Raw genomic sequence first — 21,562 nt, forward strand, 5'->3', positions numbered from 1 at the left:
GTTCCATCACTTGGCTCAATGCTTTGCCTTGTCCCTACTAATCAACTTCACCATGCAAGTCTTGCAAGCAAATGCAGCTCATGAGGTCTTATACAGCAACCCTTTTTCCTCTGCCAAGGACAGAGACCATCATCCTGACCTATATTTAGCTGAGCCTATGTTTAGTCTCAGGCCGTCAGTGGGTGCCAGAACCTTGAGCTGGATGTTCCTTTTTTTGTTTGTGAAGGTACAAGCAAGGAATAACTCTGAGAAACAAGAAGCCAGTGCCGCACTGTTTCCTTCCTGAAGTTCAGCCACAAAAGGGAAAAACAAACAACAACAAAAAAAAAAACAACCAAAAAAGCAGGGCTGTGCCATTATTTCGTACAAGTAGAAACAGTTAAGTTGAATGCTGTGATGCTGCCTGCATTAGGCAGATGCTTGACATATCACCAGGGTCTGCCTCTGCCACAGGGTTGGCACAGCACACACATTGTGGCTGGGGCTTTGCACCCTCAGCCACCAGCATCTCTTTAGAAAAGAACCCCCAGCCCGGCACAGCACAGTTTTGCTGCCAGCTGCTTCTGCATCCTCTTCAGGAAAAATGAATGTCTTTTCTTAGTCCCATGGATGCCATCTTTCTATACATCAAACCTGAATGCTACCAGCCAGGCAGTGAAGGCACATCCCAGGGGGATCTGGAGCTGCCAGGTTGACCCTAGAGTGGTGGGGGGGTGAGCGGCACAGGCCCATCATAGGCGAGGCCATGAGCGCGGCAGAGCGGGGGCGAGGCCTCCCGCACACACAAGAGTTCAGTCTCCTCGCTGGAGTACACCGTGGTGTCCATGTCGTCCGAGTGGTATCCCGACTGGTACCCGCTTGTCTGGTTGGAGGTTTCGGACATAACGGATTCATTACTCTTGCTGGGCACCAGCGTGCTGCAAAAAGACAAGCAGAAAGAGGACTGAGAGAGCTGTGGAGACTGTCTTCTGAAGGGCAGGTGGGAGATTCCAGATGGCAGCTGCTTTCCATCACGGCAACAACCGAAGCAAAATGCTGTACTTAGCATGCCTGGCTTCGAGCCTTTTTAAACATGCATTTGATTGTAAGGATAGACCTTTTCATATGTCCTAATTTCACTAACACATGAAAAAGATGTTTAATTTTATGATGATACAAGGAGTTAGATTGCGACCACAGATGAAATGGAGAGAAAACTTTTAGAGGCTTTATTTTAGCAGTGGTGCAATTGTAACTGCAGTGTATCTTTGTCCACAGTGAAGTTATCCTGGGAAAAAAAAATTCCTGAGAAGTTCTCAGAGAGCATACGTGAGGTTTCAGCTTCATGAACACCATTGTGCTTCCTGTGAACTGCACAATGAAACCCCTGTACAATCCTCTGAAAACACACCCAGGTACATCCTGCAAACTCAAGAGTCAGCTATTAAAAAAAAAAAAGAAAGAAAGAAAAAGCAAGCAAAAAAAGGAGCTCTTTGTCAGTTCAGACAGGCCCTCATAAATATGGCTCAGTTGTGTGCACCAATTCAGTATCTCCAAGGGGTGGTTGATGCTATTGCAGCAAGTCCTTTCCGGGTGCTGACTGATGCTCTCAACAGCTACATTACCTCTCCTCTCCTGGTACCAAATGTGGATGACCAGGCATACAGTGCACAATTTTGCTTTCTTTGTTTTTAAAAGTACATTAAGAAAAGATTTTGTCTTCTAAACAAACTAATCAGTCTTCTAACATACTGCAGGTAAAAGATCATATTCAATCCTATGTGTAGCCTGAGCCTTACCTAAAGGGTATTTTCACTTGTTTATCATTCTCTTCCAAAGTCTTCAGCTCTTCAGATGCAAGAACCATCCCGCTATCTGTCTGGTTTTCCTGCAAAGGTATTAGAAATGCATTAAATGGAAAAGGATTAAAAACAAGAAAAAAGATATCAATAGAAGGAAAATATGTACAAACAGATAAACTCACCTCCTGAACAACTTTTACAGTGGTTACCAATGGGACATCTTCAAATGTTTTCACACTCACAGGACGGCTTTTTCTCTTGCTACCTTGTCGGTACTGACTACAAAGAAAACAAAACAAAAAAGTTTTGTGTCCACTATCCACAACTTGGCTGCAAACAGCACAATGATATCAGAATCCTTTTATCTCTCTTCAGAAAAGTTAATCCTTTTGTCAAAACATATTATGCAAACCTTCAAATATCCATTTATTGAAAAGGATGAACAGCCTAGAAAATGGCATGTTTCTGACCTTTTGCTCCTGACAATCTTGATCTCTGAGCAAATTCTAAGAAACGGCTTTGAGAAAACAGCTTCTTTCCTCAGTTACACTGGAGGGCTTCACTTCCTGCAAGGTTTGCTTAGAAGTACAATAAACAGAGGAGCCTGGAGCACAGACATGTGTCTCTTCCTTTGGACTGCACTTCTAAGACCCCTGGCTGGACCTAGGACAACAACAGCAGACTCAGCAGACTGCCGCCCTCAAACCGTGAGGATCAGGACAGGGAGTGCTACATCTCTCTTGAAAGCTCTTCTCCTAAAGAAGCCCTCTGGTCAGGATGACATCCATAAAAATTACTGGACAAAAAAAATAAAATTGACTTTCATGGAGGTACTAATACAGCAAACAAAATGGCGACCCTCAGCTTTCTGCCTAAGTGAATATGGAATAAAATGGATGTTGTCCCAGTTAAACAGGACAGTTAATCAGGACAAATTTATGTTCTTAACAGCTAATGAAGGAAAAGCCATGGAGTTAGAAGAGTAACCTGCATCCACTTGAAGGGCAAAGCTGAAGGAAATTAAGAGCATCATTCGCCATATTTCCCAGCTTTGAGTCCAGCTATGCTGAGTCCTGCCTATCTCCAACAGCCATTCATTTAAACTAGTGGGGATTTTACAAGTTCCATTTGGAGCCTGCTCAGGTGCTCAATCACACTTCAGAATGTTTTTCAAATATTAAACCCAAGTACTTGCTGCAAATAAAATTTATCCTAATGCTGGTGACACAGAAAGATTCATTAGCACCCTCTTTGGTGCAAATTTTCATATTCTGAAAACTGTTACTATGTTCCCTCTCCATTTTCTCTTCCTAGACTTAACAAAACCAGTTATTTCAAACTCTCTGCACCGGCCATGTCTTCTGCTCCTGTTACTCAGCAGTAGTATCTAATCTACTTTCCATCCAATGCTACCAAGACCAAAAACATCTAATGGACAATATACCTTCCAGGACAGCCTGACCTTGAACGATGAGAAGTTCATTCCACAACTTGCCTTCTAAGTTTGGAAGCTACCTGTGTGCTTGCATTTAAATGTCCATACAGGCACAGAATGGCATAGCCAAAAATACAGTTACCAGGGTGGTGAGGACTGAGAATCCCAGCCTCTTGATCTGAATGACCTCCCAGGTATGGGAGTCCTGCCTCTGCTCAGCACAGACAAAAGTCAGCCTACAAGACTACAATGAATGAGATCCTCTTGCTTAAGCCAAACACTGTGCAAACAGGACCAGAAACAGTGTGCAAAAAGAAAGAGGCCACGTATGGAGTCTGCCTTCTGTCCGGTGGCAGTAAGAGCTCAGCTGATGTCCTGACAGTATTTCCCAACATGCATTTCCATTTTGTAATAGATTGTCCCATTAAAAAAAGGCCAAAAATGTCCTACATGAAATCAAAATCCATCTTCTCTGCTATCCTCCAGACCAATTATTGTCATTAAAAATGAAACAGATTGGTTTGACTTGATTTGTTCTTCACAGATCCATGCTGGCTATTTTTAGTTAATTCATTTTCCTGTAGGCATTTACCATTATTTATATAATCGCTTATTCCAGGATCGTTGCTAGAATTCAAATCAAACTATTTAAGAACCACACATTTGTTGTTCTTGCTAAAAGCAGGCATTATCTTTACACTTTACACTAAATCTTCTATACCTCATCTAACTTTTTAATCACAATCTTTCAAGGTTCAGAAATTGCATATCTATTTTCTAAGCCAAATACAACAGATGTTAGGAGGTCCTGCTGATTTTAATTTATATCAGCAATCTAAATATTCTTTAATATTCTCCATGTTTCCCCTGTGCTTGCTTTCCTCCTTAGCTGTGATTTAGAGATTGTATTAATCAGCCTTTCCTCATAATTAGTACTTCTGTGAAGACTGAAAAAGACATTTCTGAACAGATCGATCTGTTTCACTATCTGTATACTAAGATTCATGCCTATAAAATCATTTTCAGCTACCAGAATGGAAGAATAAAGCCCCTAGACATGTCTTAACCTTTCCACTTTGCCTCTCCTAGCATGGTTTCCCCTAGTGCTTTCACAACCCTGTCACACTGCAAGACAAGAGAAAAGAGATTCAATCTCCTTAAAAGGTTGGCAGAGGGATTTTATTTCTGTTCATAACAGGAAATGGAGACCAGGAAAAGCCATATAGGAAGTATTAGAAGTGGAAAATAAGTGTGATGTTTTCAGTGTTAAATCATGGTTTCTTGTCTTCTAAATATTTATAGTTTGAACTGTCCCATTACTAAAACACAGGGTTGAGAGTTCAGCTGTAGGACCACAAGTTCAATTGAAGGGTGAAATGCAGTGTGCCCTACCTAGTCTTTTCTGGGACCACATAAAAATGTCACCCTTCAGTGACATTTAGTTGGGAAAAAATCTTTGGGAACTTTGGTGGGTATAATACAAGCACTGAGAGAGAGGGCTCCACTTCATGGAAACCACATGAAACCTGCCAACAGAGTCCATCTCTGCCCTGATGGTTGTATCCATCTCTTTCTGTCCTCCTTCTTCTGAGATTGTATTAAGCAATCCAGGGCTCCCGGTATCTAAATGGCTGAATTTTATCTTAGGCAGCACTGGATGAGAAAATACTTTTCTCCTTTACATCCCATGCCTGAGGTCCTTAAAGGGTCCAACATAAGCCCCTTCAGTGCATTAGTACAAACTCCTTACTGGGGAATCACTTCTGCCATGATATCCAACAGCATCCACCACTATTGCTCCATTGTGGATGCCTCAGCATCCCACCAGAAGCAAGCAGTGGACAAGACCCAGTGACAATACTTTTTATGTTATGTTCTCCTTGGATATCATTTCATGACCTATTTTCCAACATTTCACTTTAGGAGAAGAAATGCCAGAGAGGTTATTAATGATAGATCTATCACCATTCATATTCTAGGGACCTGCAACACAGGAGTGTGAACACAATTGAATTGGACCAGTAAAACCTTTTATGTGTTCTGATTCTTAAAAAACAAACAACAAATATTCTTGTGTTTTTTGCTTTTTCTTTTTAAAATGAGAATACAATATCTTAAAAGGGTAGCGACATTAAAAATAATTAAAAAGCCACTAGCATTTGGGGAGGTAAGAAACTAGCTTTTGCCTAGAAAATCTCTACAGATTCCTTCTTATCTGTATCGAGAAGGTTAAATATGGACCAGGCAGCTGAAGTCTCTTCCTTTCATTTTCCCTGCTCCCCACATGAACAAAACCAGAGGCCCCAGTAGGATGTCCACCATATAAAATACCTAATTCCTGCTGTGTTGTCATAATGGAATTTGGGATCACAGACTTCCTCTTCCTCCCTACAGGAAGCAGGTGAAGTTGGGAAAGAGAGACCTGAATCCTCTTCCATATTCAGCGATACTGACAAAGGAAGGACAACGTAGTCTTTACCATCCTGTAGAATGCAGTGAAAAAATACAAAAATTAAATACATTACAGAGACACACAAATAAAAACAGCTACGTATGTGCACGTATGTGGAGAATGCATCAGACCAACAGTTGTTGGTTGTTTTATTAAACTATGAGCATTACTACACCTTTGCAGGAGCAGTTACATTAAAAGAAGGAAACTTAATAAGAACCACTTACAAGTAGTTTTAAATTTAAAAAAATAGATTTTTATATAATATACTGTAACATAATGTATAAACTGAACTTTTTACTGATGTCTTTGAAAAAAAATACAGATTATAGTAATGTTTGACTCCCAATGCCACAAAGTACATGAACCTGATAGTTCGGAAGGGCAGGTAATTATCATCATCATCAATAGGTTAGAAAGGGAGAACTTGTCTAATAGGGAAGCACATGGCCAAATCCAGTGTCCTTCATCCAGTGGGTTAATATCTATTGCCCTGGCCTTGTCCACTTCCATAGTGAATAAAAAGGAAGCTACAAGGTAGAGAACCTGGTAGAGAGACCCATGTACCCCACCTGGTCACAGTGAGCTCTTTTACTGCAATGCCCGCACCCAGGACAAGTCTTAATACATTAATTTGCATGGAGTTGCTCACAGGCAGTGAAATTCCTGCATCCTTGTTTTCCAGGATAGTCATTAAAAGTGTTGCAGCCCACACCCTCACATACACTAAGATATCCATCTTTGGCACAGTAAGATCAACAGGAGCTACCTGCTGAAATGCGTCTGCAGCATGCAGAGAAATCATCAGCAGAGCAGGGAATTGAGCCCGTGCCAGCAACTCTCTGGCAAGACAGCAGTGGTGTCATGGGAAGCCTTTGCTGGCAGGACAGATGGCTTTTGGTCACAACACAACTTCTGGGACCTTTACCCCACAAGTATTCTCTGCAAGTCAGCAACCCAACTGCTGGTCAGTAATGGGAGTGGTGGAAGAGGCCCAGGCTCCCTGACAGTTCCAGCAGACAGTACCCAACTATGGGATGATATGGTGACTGGTAGGACAGGAGGTGTTCAGCTGGTGGTTTTAGTAACCAGAGAATACAATTAATTTACCTGACGGACATTGGCTTGTAGTAAATTTCCCAGGTGCTCTACCAGCTCGGAAAAAGTGGGTCTCTGTTTAGGATCTCCATGCCAGCAATCCAGCATTGTTTGGTACCTAAAAGGACAAAACCAATTAAAATATCAGCATAAAGAAAACATCACCTACTGCTTGCTCCAGCACCTCCTATTATTGTAGGGTTAATGTGGGTAGTTGGAAGAACAATTCCTCACATTTCTGGTGTTGTATAATCTGGTGCTCTCATTCTTGTTCCTTCTTTTAGTCTTCTGCAAAATTCCTCATCAATTTTCACTCCAGGGTATGGTGATGCACCTAAAATGAAAGCATTGGTAATTTTAATGCATTAGACTCTTAAATTTTGGGATTAATTTTCAGACAAATAACTTGCCATGGCCTGTGTTAATAAGACAATTCAGTATATTTGGATGTGAAAACAATTTATATTTATGATGGAAACAGTAAATGAGGCACATCATCACATACTGAAATTGTATGAAGAAACATTGCAAGTCTGTGTTCCTACATTTGCAATTTAAACAAATGTGAGTATTTTATTTTGATAGAGGAAAATATACAGGATTTTTTCAAGAAGTAAAAGAAAATGCTAAAGAGGATCCAAGAACACTTTGACTATTTTCTTCAGACTCTTGTTTAAAGATGGCTCAGTAAAATTAAAGTGACTCACCTAATGAAAATATTTCCCACAGCAGAACTCCAAAGGACCATACATCACTTTGAATGGTATATACTCTATCAAAAATGGTTTCTGGTGCCATCCATTTTAGTGGTAGTCTGGCCTGAAAGAATTTCATAAACAAAAATGTATCACAGTTTAGCAAAACACTGAGATTCCACAAACCCGTTTGAGGGAAACACAGAAAAAAAGTCCTGACTTCATATTAATTCTCTATTGAACAGAGAATCTGAAACTTACATCTCCTTTCCTGACGTAATCTGGGTCTTTGTAGATGTCTCGAGCCAAGCCAAAATCACAGATTTTGACCACATTATTGTCTGACAAGAGGATATTACGAGCAGCCAGGTCCCTGTGGATGCACTGCAAAGAGAAGTAAACAACTTCACATGCTGCCTGTTGTCACAGCTCTGTCCACAAGGCTGATCTCTTTCACATATGTGCTCTTCTACCCTCAAAGGCCAGCTAATTCTTAAAACCTTTTAAGAAAAAGAACCCTCAACATCAACACTTGCTGATTTTAAGTGCTTTTTTGATGGTCACAACTGATTTGGCTCAGGGAGACTTGTATTCCCAAGTCCAAACATACATCTGTTTATCCACTGTGCAGAGAAGGCCTTTGAAGTTGTCTAATTAATTATCCTAGGCAGCTGACACAAAACAGGTTCAGATCTGATTACCTTTAGATTTACTTAGGTTCACTCAAATCTATGTACTCCACTATTTTTCTGAAAAACACCACACTAAAATGCAGACTTGATTCCAACACAAACTAATCTTGACTACAGAGAAAGAAGTCCACATCTCTACCTATGCATAACAACAGCTTAGTCAACAACCCCAAGACTTCAAAAGTCAAACCTCAATAGCTTGAAGTAAAAAAATCAGGCTCTGAAAGTGGCTGCAGATTTGCTTTGAATATGGACTAAAACTGCAGATTCTGGAAAGAGGCATTTTTACATATGCACACCGATCAGGATGTATGAAAGATAGACAGAAGCGTTTTTAGAAAAAGACTCTGAAGTCTACTCTTGAATACCTAGCCTGAACTCTAGAGCAGTGTTGTATTCCCCCCTTTGATTTTTTTTCCCCATTTAGGTTAGATATTAGAAAAAGGTTCTTCACCCAGAGGGTGGTTGGGTGCTGGAACAGGCTCCCCAGGGAAGTGGTCACAGCACCAAGCCTGACAGAGTTCAAGAAGTGTTTGGATGAGACTCTCAGGCACATGATGTGACTCTTGGGGTGATCCTGTGCTAGGCCAGGAGTTGAACTTAATGATCCTTGTGGGTCCCTTCCAACTCGGCATATTCTGTGATTTTGAAGTACTTTTTGTTCTATACAACTGCAGGCAACTCCTCACTCTTGCTGGAACTGACATTCTTTGAAATGTGGGCTCTACGTACACAGAAAAGCTCAAACCACAGAGAAGCACTTCTAGAAGGCCAAAATTCAGGTGAAGTGTTGTTGACTGCCAGGCTGTCTTTGGCAAGAGACTCTCCAAGGAGTCATCCATGAAGTTTCATAGGTGAGCATCGTCTCTCCTCACATTGCCCTTCCAATACCACTGCACAAGGTACAGGCAACCTCCTCAGAGCAAACTTCTTTACTCTTGTTTAGCTTCAGTTACCAGGGATTTGTCCCTAATTCTTTTAATAAAATCCATATAAGTCAGCTCCCCTCCTCCAACTACTTAACCATTCTTCTGTGAACTGGTGGCCTTATATAGACCACTAACATTTGTGTCAATAAACGCATGGGCTGTTTCACTCTGTAGTATTAATGATTTGAGTATGTCTTACAGCAAAAAGAAAATGTTGCGGATGACTGCTAGTCCAAAGATGAACATGCTGTTTCCTTCTATAGACCTACAGCACTACTTCCTACAGTCAAATAAATAACATGCCACCCTTCCTGAGAAGTTCCTTACTTTGCGTGAAGCCAAGAACTCCATTCCCCTCGCCACTTGGAAGCTATAACAGATGAGGTCCTCCATGGTCAAGGGGTTCTTGCAAAGGTCTTCAGGACCAGCTGCAAAGAATCAGATGACAGTCAAACATGCCCTTTGTCACTGATTTCACCTATAACTGCTTGTTAGGTAAAAGTCCATCTTAACCTTACACCACATTGAATTGGAAGAGCAAATCTTTTTTGGCTGTATAGTTAACACGAAACCCATTTTTCACCAAATTGGTCTTGTGTAAAATGAACTTTGAGATGATGGGTTATATCCTAGTCCTCCTTCCTTATTTTCAGAGTTCCCACCAGTGGAAAGATTTGCAAAATAATCCCAAAAGAGAAACAACCAAAACTCAGCTCACAAGTTCCTAGGACAGTAAAGCTTGCTGTGGTTTCAACAGATGAATTTGGAAACAAATGAGAGGGTTTTCTTAGTTGTTGAAGGGAAAGAAAATGCCATGGGGAGAAAGACTTGAATTTGGCAAAAGGCCCAGCTAATTCAGGGTAGAAGAACCCTAACCTCATCCTCTAGTGACCTGGAGGAATAATGTACTCAAATATCTAAAGATATCTAGGCATTTAGTTCCTGCTGAAATAAACAACTCTGTGACTTTGCTCTAGTAATCTACCAGGTAGAAATCTACCAGGAATCAGAACACTGGCTACACTCCTCATCCTAAGGGCTGCTTCAGGTCTACATACTTCTTACAATATCCCATCTTAGAGGGTCAATGTTTACACCAGAGAGTACTAAAAAGGACCAAAATGGTGTGGAAATGCATAAAATGCATGCCTGACATTACCTATTAGATCACATTGAAACTGCAAGATCATCCTCCCCATTCACATAGTGATGTTTTAATTTGCATTAAATGATACTTAGTAGTAGTTGAGGTACAGTAAGTAGAGCTACAGCCTTTCTTTCTCCTGACTAGTCTGATCCTTCCCCTAGGTGAAATTAGTGCTGCCTCTGAGATAGCAGCACTGAGCACTTTGTGCTGCCTCTGCTAAAGAAGGACGTGGCAAATGCATCAGTGAAACCACTGCAGAGGGTATGTATATGCCAGGGAGACTTTGAATGAGTGAATAATTCTGGTTTTCTGTTCCAGACAGACCACCTGTGCCCAGGGAAGGCAAAGCAACCTCTCTGCTAATAAGCAGCGAAGCAGATAGCATTTCACAGCATTTAACTTCTGCGTAAACACTGAGGAAATTCAGCTAGCATCCCTTCATTCAGTGCATCCCTTTCTGCACTGCCTTCAGAGTTTGTGCTCTGCAATTTTCCTGAAGACACTGGGACATTAAATAGACATATCTCCAAAAGGCAGTGCATTAACAATGCACCCTTTTCAGATGGGACATTATCTGGGATTGGGCTGAGGGGTCTGGGATGCTGAACTGAAAGTTCAGGAACTTTGGTCATCCAAATAATACCCTACACACAGCTTTGAGGGAGCTTCAGGAATCACACAGTCCCCAGTGTCCCTCATCAGCCCCACCAATGACACCTGTTCCAACACCAGGAGAAGACATATCCTACCATCCTCCTCTTCCACGTCACTCAGGGACCGCTCCTCCACAAAGCCAGAGCTTGCTGAGCTCTGGCTGCTCGTGATGCTGTCCAACCGTCGCTTCAGGTCTGCAGAGACATCACCAACGTAGTTCTCTTTCCCCTGCCGAAACCTGGCACATTTGGTCTAGAAATATGAGGGGAGGGTGAGAAAAATCAAAAGCTGAAAGCGTGCCAGAAGCTTGGTCTGTGCCAAGGTCACCACTGAAGGCAGGGAGGGCAACCCAGTGCTGGTGTAATCAGTTGCTCTGCTCCAAGACAGCTCTGGTTGGGGCACCCAGCTGGTGCAGTGACAGTACCAGCAAAACCCAACCCGTGGCCACACGGGTTCACCAGCTGGAGCACCTTCTGCCACTTCGCAGCTCAACTTTCACCTCCTCCTTTTCCATCCTCCCAGACAAACTCCAGCAACATCTCCACATGCCAGGGAATAAATGCACACTGAGGACCTGGTCTCCTCAGCCTTGTGAAGCACTCATGGATGAATGCTCCTGAGCTCCTCTCATATGCTCCAGCCTCTCCGTACTGCTACAGCTCTACTTCCCACTGCTGGAAAGGCCCTTCTACTAAACCTGTACCTTGGCCAAAACCCTAGCAGCCATCACAATCTGAGTTATTTCCTTCTTCCCCTAAGCCACTGAATGCCTCCAGGGAGAAATCCAACCCCACAGGCTTCCTCTACCACATATCCATTTTCTCCTGCTTTGGTTTGGTGATTTTTTTTTCCCGGCAGGGCTGGTTTTTAACATTGCCAATTCCCATTCCCACTGCTTGTGTAAGCAAGGGTCAGCACCCTCGTCAAACCCTGTCTCTTCCTTCAAGGCCTCTCAGATATTTATCTTTTTACCTCACAAGAAGATGCAGAAAGTTGCCTTTGCCAATATAAAATAGTAAACAATGTCTCCAAGGATCAAGAAAAATAACCCCCTGGAGAACCAACAAGAAGCTCTGATCTAAACACAGCAGCTGCAGGGAGACTCAGGTCTACCAGTGTGTCATCGCACAGCCCAGGGACCTCCTTCTCGGCTGTGCATGGGGAGGGTCCTGAGTGTGATGCTCAGCATTGGGTTCATGCAGCCATGTTCTTCATCCAGCAATCTCACCCGTGGGGAGGATGGATCCTCTCAACCCTCTCCAGAAATCAGACCCCTCTTAGAGGTGCCCAGAAATGAGTTTGAAAATGCCAGTCTCCATCCTTCCCCTTCTTTCAAATCAGAGTGCAAAGAGGGGGTGCAGTGATGGAGCTCCCTTTTGCAAAGGACTTGGGAGGTGAAAAGCTGAATGTAAACTCATGAGATACATCAATTATACCAAACTATTAATAATACCAAAGAAACATATAGCCTGGTTCAGCAATGAGATAAGGAGACAGTGGAAAAGATAATCACGTGTTAGCAGATACCTATGGATATCTGATGGATATATACACTAAACAGAGAGTGCAATTATTTAAGGTGGTCTGGAGCTTAACTAAGAAAGGAAAAAATTCAGGCTGATAATCAGAAAAAACTTCCTGAAAGATATGGCCAAGCGTAAAATAATCTGCCAAGGGAAATAGTGGAAGCCCAGTTCCTTTGCACATTTTAAGCTAACAATAACAAAACCGCTACATTGCAGGGGCCAGGGGAAAGACTAGATGACCTGTGATGTCTTTCCCATCTCTCATTCCCATGAGAAGTACTAAGAGATTCAGCATCCCCAAGGACTGCCACTTTAGTCTGCACTAGAAAAAGAAACATTGTGCATGGAAAAACCCCACCACTTCACTGGTTTTTTTAACCTTGACTCCTTACCTTGTATGGGACAAATTCACTCCTCTTGCTCCGTAGGTAAGCTGATAGATTTCCGAACTTGCAATATTCCACAATCACCATGAGTGGGCCTGTACAACATACAAAGCAATTCTTTAGAAACACCATTTATATCCCACCTTATTTCACAGCATAATTTGTGACTAGAAATATATACATTTCAAAAAGCATTCTGCTACCCAGAGATTTTTAAAAATACCAGTAATAATAAAAAAATAAAATCTAATCAAAGCAGGGAAATTATTCATTTTTCTGCTCTATAAGGAAGGAAAACAAAGCAGATACTTTTGAAAATCATAGGCTTAATTTCATATGTGAAAGAACTAAATATTTAAAACAGGAATCTTGGTTTCAGACATATATGCCTTACTGTACAGTATAAATGTGGTATTTCATCCTCAGATTTACCTCATATAGACATATGCTACAATGATAAAATTCCATCCTAGGTTCCACATGCTGGCCATCTCTATTTTATTATGGAATAAACAAGGAAATAAATATTTATGGATTATGTTTCCCTCAACAACTGACTTTTCTCATGGAACTTTACAAATTAAATTCTGATCCCACAATGAGCCAACAAGTCAGCTTCCCTGAAAAATTATTACTTAGTTACTGTACACTGAATCTCTTCCAAATTAGTCTGTAGTACTGGATTTGCTAAACAAAACATCTGTCCTGGATTATAAAGTTAAATAGGTTCATCCACACAGAGCTGGACTCCAAAATGCAATTTCCCCTCCTACACACACACAGAGGCACCAACAGTCTAGCGACAGTGTAGCTGGTGACAAGAGTAAGAACAACTTGTTAAATGTGTTATTAGACTCAGCTCCAAAGTCTGTTACATGTGGGGTGTCCAGTGTAAAGGTGGATCTGAAGTACAGAAAAGCAAAGTGATAGAACAACTAAGGAATGGAACTGCATGTTGAACTCAGGGCTTCTGAGCCCTTATTCCACCTCTAGACCTGCTCACCCTTATCAGATTTTTTTTTTTTTAAAATCCACCCTTAATTTTGAAACTCAATTTTCTATGTAGGAGAAATGGCAGAAATAGGGTTTTCTTTAACACCTTCTCACCCTTTGAGAAGTTACTCACCTCCTGGCTTTGTGCAGGCTCCAAGTAAATTGACAACGTTGAGATGATGGCCAATATGAATGAGTATCTTCAGCTCTGACATAAGTGCTCTGTGCTCACTATGGGTTGCCCCTTCTGCAGAGGTAATACAACACAGATCAGGAGCAGCACAGAGAGGAAGGTTCTGCCCTCCTCCCCATTCTCTTCTCTTCTTTATCTGGCCCATCTAGTGAGAAGCCTTGTTGGCTGGTAGCCAGGGCCAGCTATGCTGCAGGACACTGATGAAAACTAGGCACGTGCCTGACAGGGTTGAGTTTGCTCTGCTTTTAAATGTTTCCCAAAGCTTGCCAAGGGCAGTACATGAGAACAGGGACACAAACAATTCAGGGTAGCAAACATCTTTTTTCCTACAGGTCTTTTGAGCAGTTTGTACTCTGCTGTATGAGCCTCACAGAAACATTGTCCCATTGTCGTTGCTGGGGTCCATGCTAAGGGTCCAATGGGTCCACAGACTGGGGGAGGTAGAGCCAGGGCCAAACACGCCTGCAGCCTCACCAAAAGCCTGGAGATATGGCTGGTGTTCTCATCACCCAGATATAGAAGGGGAAGAGGAAAGAGCTGAAGCAGTGGGGAGAGAGGGGCAGAGGAGGCAGCTCTCTGCTGGTTGCCTGAGCACTGGGAAGCTGGAGGGACAAGGCTTTCCAATTTTTACTGACAGTACGGCATGTTCATCCCATTGCCAATGAGTTTGCAACAGCTCTTGCCTGCGCTTCTGACTGCTCACACCATACCATCAGAAATCCCTTGTCTTTTTCATCCTTCTTCCAGTACAGCACAGAGTGGAATACAGCCCCCAGGTGCTGGCAGACCCATTTTGCTGTCCCAGTTATGTCTTTTTTAGGAATAATGTGTGTGGGAACCGCACATTTCAACATTTCTATGGCAAATGTGAGGCAGTATAATATGATTTAAAGCGAGGAGAAAGCTATTCCAAACTACAGCTCATTTTGGAGTGTGCCTAAGCCATTGTCTTGAGACTTGCAGAAAGCTCCCTACCAAGATGCATAAGGCAAAAATGGACCCAAAATTGATTGCAGGAGCAACTTTATCTTCTGAACCTGAGTAGAACTATAAAGCAATGGCTATGAAACCACAGTCACAGTGCTCCAGTTATTTATGAGGAAAAGGCATGTACTTCCCCTAATCATTGCTTCATGATAACAACTGTTAAGCTAAACTTGTATAACCACTGGTACAAACATTTTGATTTTTTTTTATCTACTGGTTATAGCATTGACAATTATCCCTATATTGTGTATTCAAGGTCATTATTTTTACCTTTAAGCATTTTGACAGCCACTGTTTTGCAGGTAGCAGTTTTGTCAATCCCAAATGCATCTGCTTCTATGACCTGGCCAAAAGCTCCACGTCCAAGAGGTTTACCTTGAAGTGAGAACACAGACATATTTGCTTGGCACAGCAGGCAAAAGATGTAGAATAAAAGGCAACTCCAAACTGAGTTCATGTATCAGAAATTAACAGAGATCTTATAATGTAGAAAGGATGCATCATATTCTATGGGTACACAGAGTTCACCCGGGGATCCTGCAGCAGGGCAGCCCCATGGCAAGCCAGCACCTGAACCAGTCCCCAGCACAGGGCTGGTTGCAGTATCACTAAATGGTTCATGCAATGAAGACACACCTAGCTTCAGCCGGTCTCTGGGAAACTCCCACTTGCTGGCATCATACGGGAGCCGTTCGCAGTGCTCGTCTATAGGGACTTCATCAGGATCCATGATGATTGACAAGTAGCCAGTCTTCATGTCCCCTCCGTTGGCCTGGAAAATGGTATTAGTTGCAGTTGCACAGATTTTTTGCTGGCAATGTGCAGGCAAAGTGCCATTTAATCACTTTGTAGTGTTTCATTAGTTCCCAGAAATGCCAGGCTACCATTTCCCTACACCATGTCATCATGAGTGTGATCACTGTTAATTATTTGCACTTTTCTTTTCTTTTTCTTTTTTCTTTTTTTTTTTTAATAAACAAAATCAAATGAAACATTTTTTCTCTTGCAAGGGCCTGTTCAATTAAAAACAAATTTCTGTGCCCTGGGTTCCAGGCAAGAATGTTATGGCATGGAGTGAAAAAATGTGTCTGTTGATTTTAGAACAATGGAAAGAAGCAACACAAAAGGCCTCAAGTCAGCTCTCATTTGTCATGCAAGACCAGTGCTGATAGGACAGTATGAGAATTTTTTCATTACCCGCTTAACGGTTCGGAGGATGATTACAAGAAGCAACCAGAAGAACATGGCAATCACTGCAGTGCCAACGAGGATAATGAGCTCCAGATTTGTTTTCTCTTCAGCGCCTGGGAAGAAATAAATGAATATTTGAGTGATAGTTGGAAGCATATTTGTTTTGTTCATTCATTAAAGTAAAGAATGGAGGTCCTTGTTCAGAAGGTTCGTTTTAAAAGTACAACATGGAGCAAGGAAACGAAAGCAAAACAAAATAAAAAGCTTGGCGGGTTATGTTGGAATATTACGGTTTCATGCTGTTTTGCACATCACCCAATTTCTCAGCATCAACTTTGTTTCAAGGACAGTGCCTGGACCCTTGGCAATTATAAAAAAGTAAAATCTCACATTTTGAAAAGAAATAATTGTTTTAAAATACCCAAAATTAATTACTCTTTTTCCAGAAACCAAAAAGCACCCCCATCATATAGTAAATAAAGTGCTGTGAGAATGACCCAGAGAACAATCTCTCCCTTGTCTCTTGACATGATTCAGCTGGGGCATGAAAAAATGTGGTTCTACAAGAACACATGATAATAAGGTCTTATTTACAATGTCTCTTTTCCAGTAAAATAGTTGCCAGCAGACACCACTTGAACATCTATTAGTGCAAAGAGGCAGTTTTCTTCGTCAGCTCTTGTTTGCCACATCATGCTCCTGTACTTCATCCTTTGCACCATACAGATTTTTATACACAGTAGCACACTTCATTGCACAACCTCAATGATCTGCACTATAAATTTCTTGGAGTGAAACAGTATGTCCTACACAGATTTCCAACTTTTACAGATGCACTGCAGCCATATTTACCACATCAGCTGCAGATATTTTTCACCCCATCTAAACATTTTTCTAACGTCTTAGTATCCTAAAGGGACCTACAAGAATAACAGGATACTGCTTTAATTACCTTAACAGAATAGATCAATCACCCTGACTTATAAGACAGAGGTTTGTGAAGGGTTCAGTGACTAAGTTATGCAAATGTACTAATATCAAGGCAAGGAGCTTTTCGTTTGAGGCTTCTCATTGCAACTCTTAGTGGAAAGCCCATTGTGGTTCCAGCTTCTCAGACTGCAGACTAACCTCTTGCTAAGAATTATTGCATACCATTGCAAATTGCACTGTGTAGTGCCACAATAGGACTGGACCAGGTAAGACATGGGTCTCGCAAATGCTGCTTTCAGAGCCTGCTGGACTAAGGCTGGAGCCCCCTAAATCAAAAGCACTATCTGTTTCAATCACTGAAATGGGATAACAACCACAACAGTCTTCACAGTTTTTCTTAGATGCTGTGAGAGCAATTATATAGTTTGAAAAGGTACAACATACTGTGTTAAAAAACTTAGTATGATAATTATGTTACCAAGACAACAGAGATGTCCCAGTATATCTGCAGGTTTAAGTAGACTCTGTTGCACAGGTTTGCATGTAATACAGATTGACAGAGTTTTCTTTGCAACCACAAGTAGGATGGATTCAGCTTTTGTTGAAAAGCACTAAATAATATGGTGTAGAAAAAAGCATCAACCTCAACAGCTGGGTTTATGACAGCACCCAATTTGAGCTTGATAGGAATGGTCAGGACTCTTCACAAATTTAATTGTGTATTTTCAGATCTCCCATCAGGATAGCCAGTAGATTTTCCTTTTACTGATTCTAAAGATTTCATGCACAGTCTAGAAAGAAGCTAACACTAACCTTCTACTGAGAAAAAAGCCACTGCTTTACTGCATCCAAGGATGTTGCATGCAAGGCAGGTATATAGTCCTCCATCTTCTTTCCTCACTCGACGTATGGTTAGTGTTTTGTTTCCATCTTTCAAAACAATACCTGGAAAAAAATAATGATTCTTAGTTCTTTTTATGCCATTTTATGCCACTTTTTGTTAAAAATTCAAAATTAAACTTTCTATGGTGAAAATCAGCAGTGAGTCCCATGAAAGAAAGCCTTTAAATGATAATAGCAAAGGAGCAATCCTCACCTGAATCTTCCACAAGGGTCTCGTTATTTTTAAACCATATGATAATTGGAGGAGGAATGCCATTCACTGTGCATGACACTTCTATAGTTTCACCAATGTTTGTTGTTTGATTTTCCAGATTTCCTACAAGTGTGGGTGCTGTGGGTTCTGTTGGTTTACAAATATGGTAAAATTACAGACCATTAAAGAAAACATCCAGATCATAGTTAAACTTCCACATGACATGAAAAAACATAATAGCCAAGAAAATTTCAACAGTGTTTGAAATTTGTTGAAATTTGCTCTAATGGGTTTGTAACTGCTTAGACTGCTGAAGGAAGAAGAAATAGTTGAGAAATTGCTTCCTTCACATTTCTATTTCCAGGGCCATTACAAGAGGTCTGATATTGTTGATCCATTTAATGTCCATTCAGGACAGGCCATGAACATGCATAATCAACCTAGACATTTAGGTCCCAAAGCAAAGTCATCACTATTTGCATGAAAGCCGATTGATTATCAGCTCGCATTGCTTGCGCCTGAATACCAGTACCACTTCATGGCAGTTCTAAATTATAGACACTGCTTCAGACTCAAGAGTTAGTGACACAAAGCAGTAGCATTAATGATACGAATGCACACATGCATGTAGAGCTACAGACAAAAATGTGTTTTGAAAAGTAGAGTTGAGGAGTTATTGAGCTAAACACATGCCATTGTTTGCGCAGAAACCAAACTCACTGTGCACAGCACAGTGGCTCGGTCAGTGTTTCCTCACTCATACTCATGAAATAGTCCCTGCTGCCTGGACAAGCCCCAGAAGTGCATGTTACAATAACAGTCTAAATCTATTTAACAAACTGAGTGCATCATAAAGCAAACACATGCAAAGCCTGAAGATACCAAAAACTAACACTACTGCAGTTATTTTCATACACAGTCGCTCATTTTGGTTCGCAGTAAGAGATCCCCACCTTGAACAGTGAGGTGCTTCACCAGGCAGTGCTGTGTTTTAGCCTTTTTGTCCTGAGCAATGCAAACATAGTCCCCTCCATCTTGGAGGGAGATGTTACGAAGGATGAGCTCTAAGGTGACATTTTCACCATTGGTATTTGAAACTGTCTCATTCAACTTCTGGAGAGCATTGAGGTTTTTGCAAACAGGCATGGGCAGCCCTCCAAAGGGAGTCTGTGAAACGTGAGTGCTGAGTTTGTACCATGACAACTTCTCAAAGGTGAATTTATCTGCTGTGCATTGCAAGGACATGTTATCCTTCTCTGTGAGTTGATTCCGAGGCTGGAGACTAATTTCAAGGCCCCCTGAAAGTTAAATAAGTAAAAGAAATTCCTATTTGTTTGCACATTTTGTGGTTAACATTAACTTGAAAAAGTAATTTTGTAAATATATCCTTTCTGTCATGCTATCTAGTTGTAAATGAGGAAAAGAAACACTGAAAAAATTAATCAATCAGTCAACTAATCAATTATCTAAGGAGTACAATCTCATTAAAAGCAATACATTTCAAATAGATCAAAGGAAGGCCTGTGTAATGAATAAAGTTACCCTTCCAATAGAAACTTATAGCAACCAAAGACAATTCTTAGCACTATCTTATGGTTCACTTTTAGATTTGGATTAAAATAAATTTTGGCATGTAAATATGGGGACTGATTTTTAAGGACAGAAGCTCTTTGCCACCGGTTTTGGAAATTTTAGTCTTAGCTCTTACAGTCTTTCCTCATTTTGTGACACTACCGTGATTTCTCTGTAGCTCTTTTAAGTGACTGCAAAAGCCCAACAGTAATCACTCTTGGAGAAACAGTGCCCATCTTGCATCATTTTCACAGGACTGCCACTCCACTGATGCCAGTAGAACTAATCACTTGGCTCAAATTAAGCAGTGACTTCAAAGGCTGCCTAAAGAAAACCTTAGGAAAACCTAAAATCCTACAGAATTAAAGGATTTTATAAAGGACAAGAAAAAACAGTGTTGAAATGCCTTTCATTAGTAAAATAAATGAACATTAATTTAACATGGCTGTCCTCAACAGGGTACACTTACTGGTCACGTGGAAGGAGATCACTCTCTCACTTGACCCAGCCCTGTTCGTAGCCATACATCTGTACAAAGCAGATACATTCGCTGCTTGAATCATGAGGGTGCTCACAGTCTGAAAAAGAACAATCAAGCAATTTCGTACTGTATCCATGCTCAAGTATGCCTGATCACCTCAACAGCTCAGCAAAGGGCTCTGCAGGTACCTGCACAACCAAAAATCCTTCCAAAGCACAAATCCAAGACATGGCAGGAACACAATCCCCTCCTGAAGTTCACATTTTTGTCCTTAAGTGTGTAACAATCAGGCAAAAGAAAACAGGAAAAAGCAGCCTGCCAGAAGACAGACTTTGCTATATGTGTTAATGGATGCTGAACTCACAACTTTTTCTGCTCTTCAGTCTCCCTAGCTTCTCTCTATTAAACTTAATTGCCAAGATTAACTCATCTAACTTCAGACCACTAAAAGGTAAGCACTGAAATCTAAGTAAGTTGTGTTCCTCAATGGAGACTCACTTCAGGTCAGTGTCCAAAGGATCTGAGTGTATCTCTGCCTCTTGGCTTTAGTAGGAGCTTGCAGGACTAGCTGAGAGTAGATCCCCAAGTTTAACAATAGGTGAAAAGAGTCTCTAGTGATATATTTCCAGACACATGGACTGCTGAACAGGGTTAATCATCCCCAACCAACAGAAAATAAAATATGCTAACCTTTGTTTTCCCAGCAATAGTAACGACTCGGTGCTTAATTTCAATCTGATTCCCACCCCTTCTCTCTGAGATCACTTTCCATTTCTTGCATGCATATGGATTGGCTCCTGAGCGAACTTTCCTGAAATACAAATAGACATATGCATTAGATAAGACAAATGTCTGCCTTTCAAGAAAGTGATTTTGTGTGCTCCTATGCAGATTTTTGTAAGTCAGATGCATCACTGGCCATACCCTGTATCTGGGAATGTTTCTGGAAACATTTCTATTAAATTGCACCCTATATTCTGAGACCTTCATGCTTTGTAAAATAAGGAGCCCCCAAGCCTAAAGGTGAATTTCCTAATTAATCTGCCTGTGTCAGCTTAATCATGATGCTTGGAGGAAAGCAGCTATTCTGGGAACAAACCTCCATTCATAAATGGATGACTCAAACTGATTTAGTTCAAAGGAAGACAGAGAGACATAGAAATCGCTGAACTCCCTACAAGAATTTCTTGAGGACAGTAGCCATTGTGTAGGAAGCAACCAGGCACCAAAGGAAGAAACTAGTGGAATCATTTTAAAAACAACAACAGGAAAGAAGAATGCTTTTTTTTTTCCCCTGGGCTTTTTTTTTTTTTTAAAGGAAATC

At 41.2% G+C, this 21,562-nt stretch overlaps 1 protein-coding gene across 1 annotated transcript in view; it reads right to left on the reverse strand.

The window, feature by feature from the left end:
• Positions 1 to 217: 217 nt before the first annotated feature.
• Positions 218 to 21,562, reverse strand: part of KDR (kinase insert domain receptor) — a 30,300-nt gene continuing 8,955 nt past the window's right edge. Inside the window, exons 11-30 of the mRNA XM_027676401.1 lie at positions 20,929 to 21,049; positions 20,227 to 20,335; positions 19,139 to 19,483; positions 18,186 to 18,332; positions 17,903 to 18,034; positions 16,166 to 16,272; positions 15,605 to 15,740; positions 15,239 to 15,343; positions 13,922 to 14,035; positions 12,802 to 12,890; positions 10,979 to 11,135; positions 9,410 to 9,510; positions 7,723 to 7,845; positions 7,474 to 7,585; positions 7,001 to 7,100; positions 6,779 to 6,884; positions 5,548 to 5,699; positions 1,964 to 2,060; positions 1,779 to 1,867; positions 218 to 917 (exon numbers count right to left, since the gene is read on the reverse strand). Coding sequence (XP_027532202.1) covers positions 698 to 917; positions 1,779 to 1,867; positions 1,964 to 2,060; positions 5,548 to 5,699; positions 6,779 to 6,884; positions 7,001 to 7,100; positions 7,474 to 7,585; positions 7,723 to 7,845; positions 9,410 to 9,510; positions 10,979 to 11,135; positions 12,802 to 12,890; positions 13,922 to 14,035; positions 15,239 to 15,343; positions 15,605 to 15,740; positions 16,166 to 16,272; positions 17,903 to 18,034; positions 18,186 to 18,332; positions 19,139 to 19,483; positions 20,227 to 20,335; positions 20,929 to 21,049 — 2,662 coding nt within the window. The 3' untranslated portion in view covers positions 218 to 697. The remainder of the gene's footprint in view (positions 918 to 1,778; positions 1,868 to 1,963; positions 2,061 to 5,547; positions 5,700 to 6,778; positions 6,885 to 7,000; positions 7,101 to 7,473; positions 7,586 to 7,722; positions 7,846 to 9,409; positions 9,511 to 10,978; positions 11,136 to 12,801; positions 12,891 to 13,921; positions 14,036 to 15,238; positions 15,344 to 15,604; positions 15,741 to 16,165; positions 16,273 to 17,902; positions 18,035 to 18,185; positions 18,333 to 19,138; positions 19,484 to 20,226; positions 20,336 to 20,928; positions 21,050 to 21,562) is intronic.

The sequence above is a fragment of the Neopelma chrysocephalum genome, unplaced genomic scaffold (assembly GCF_003984885.1).
Source record: "Neopelma chrysocephalum unplaced genomic scaffold, ASM398488v2 Primary Assembly neopelma1_42, whole genome shotgun sequence".
NCBI lineage: Eukaryota > Metazoa > Chordata > Aves > Passeriformes > Pipridae > Neopelma > Neopelma chrysocephalum.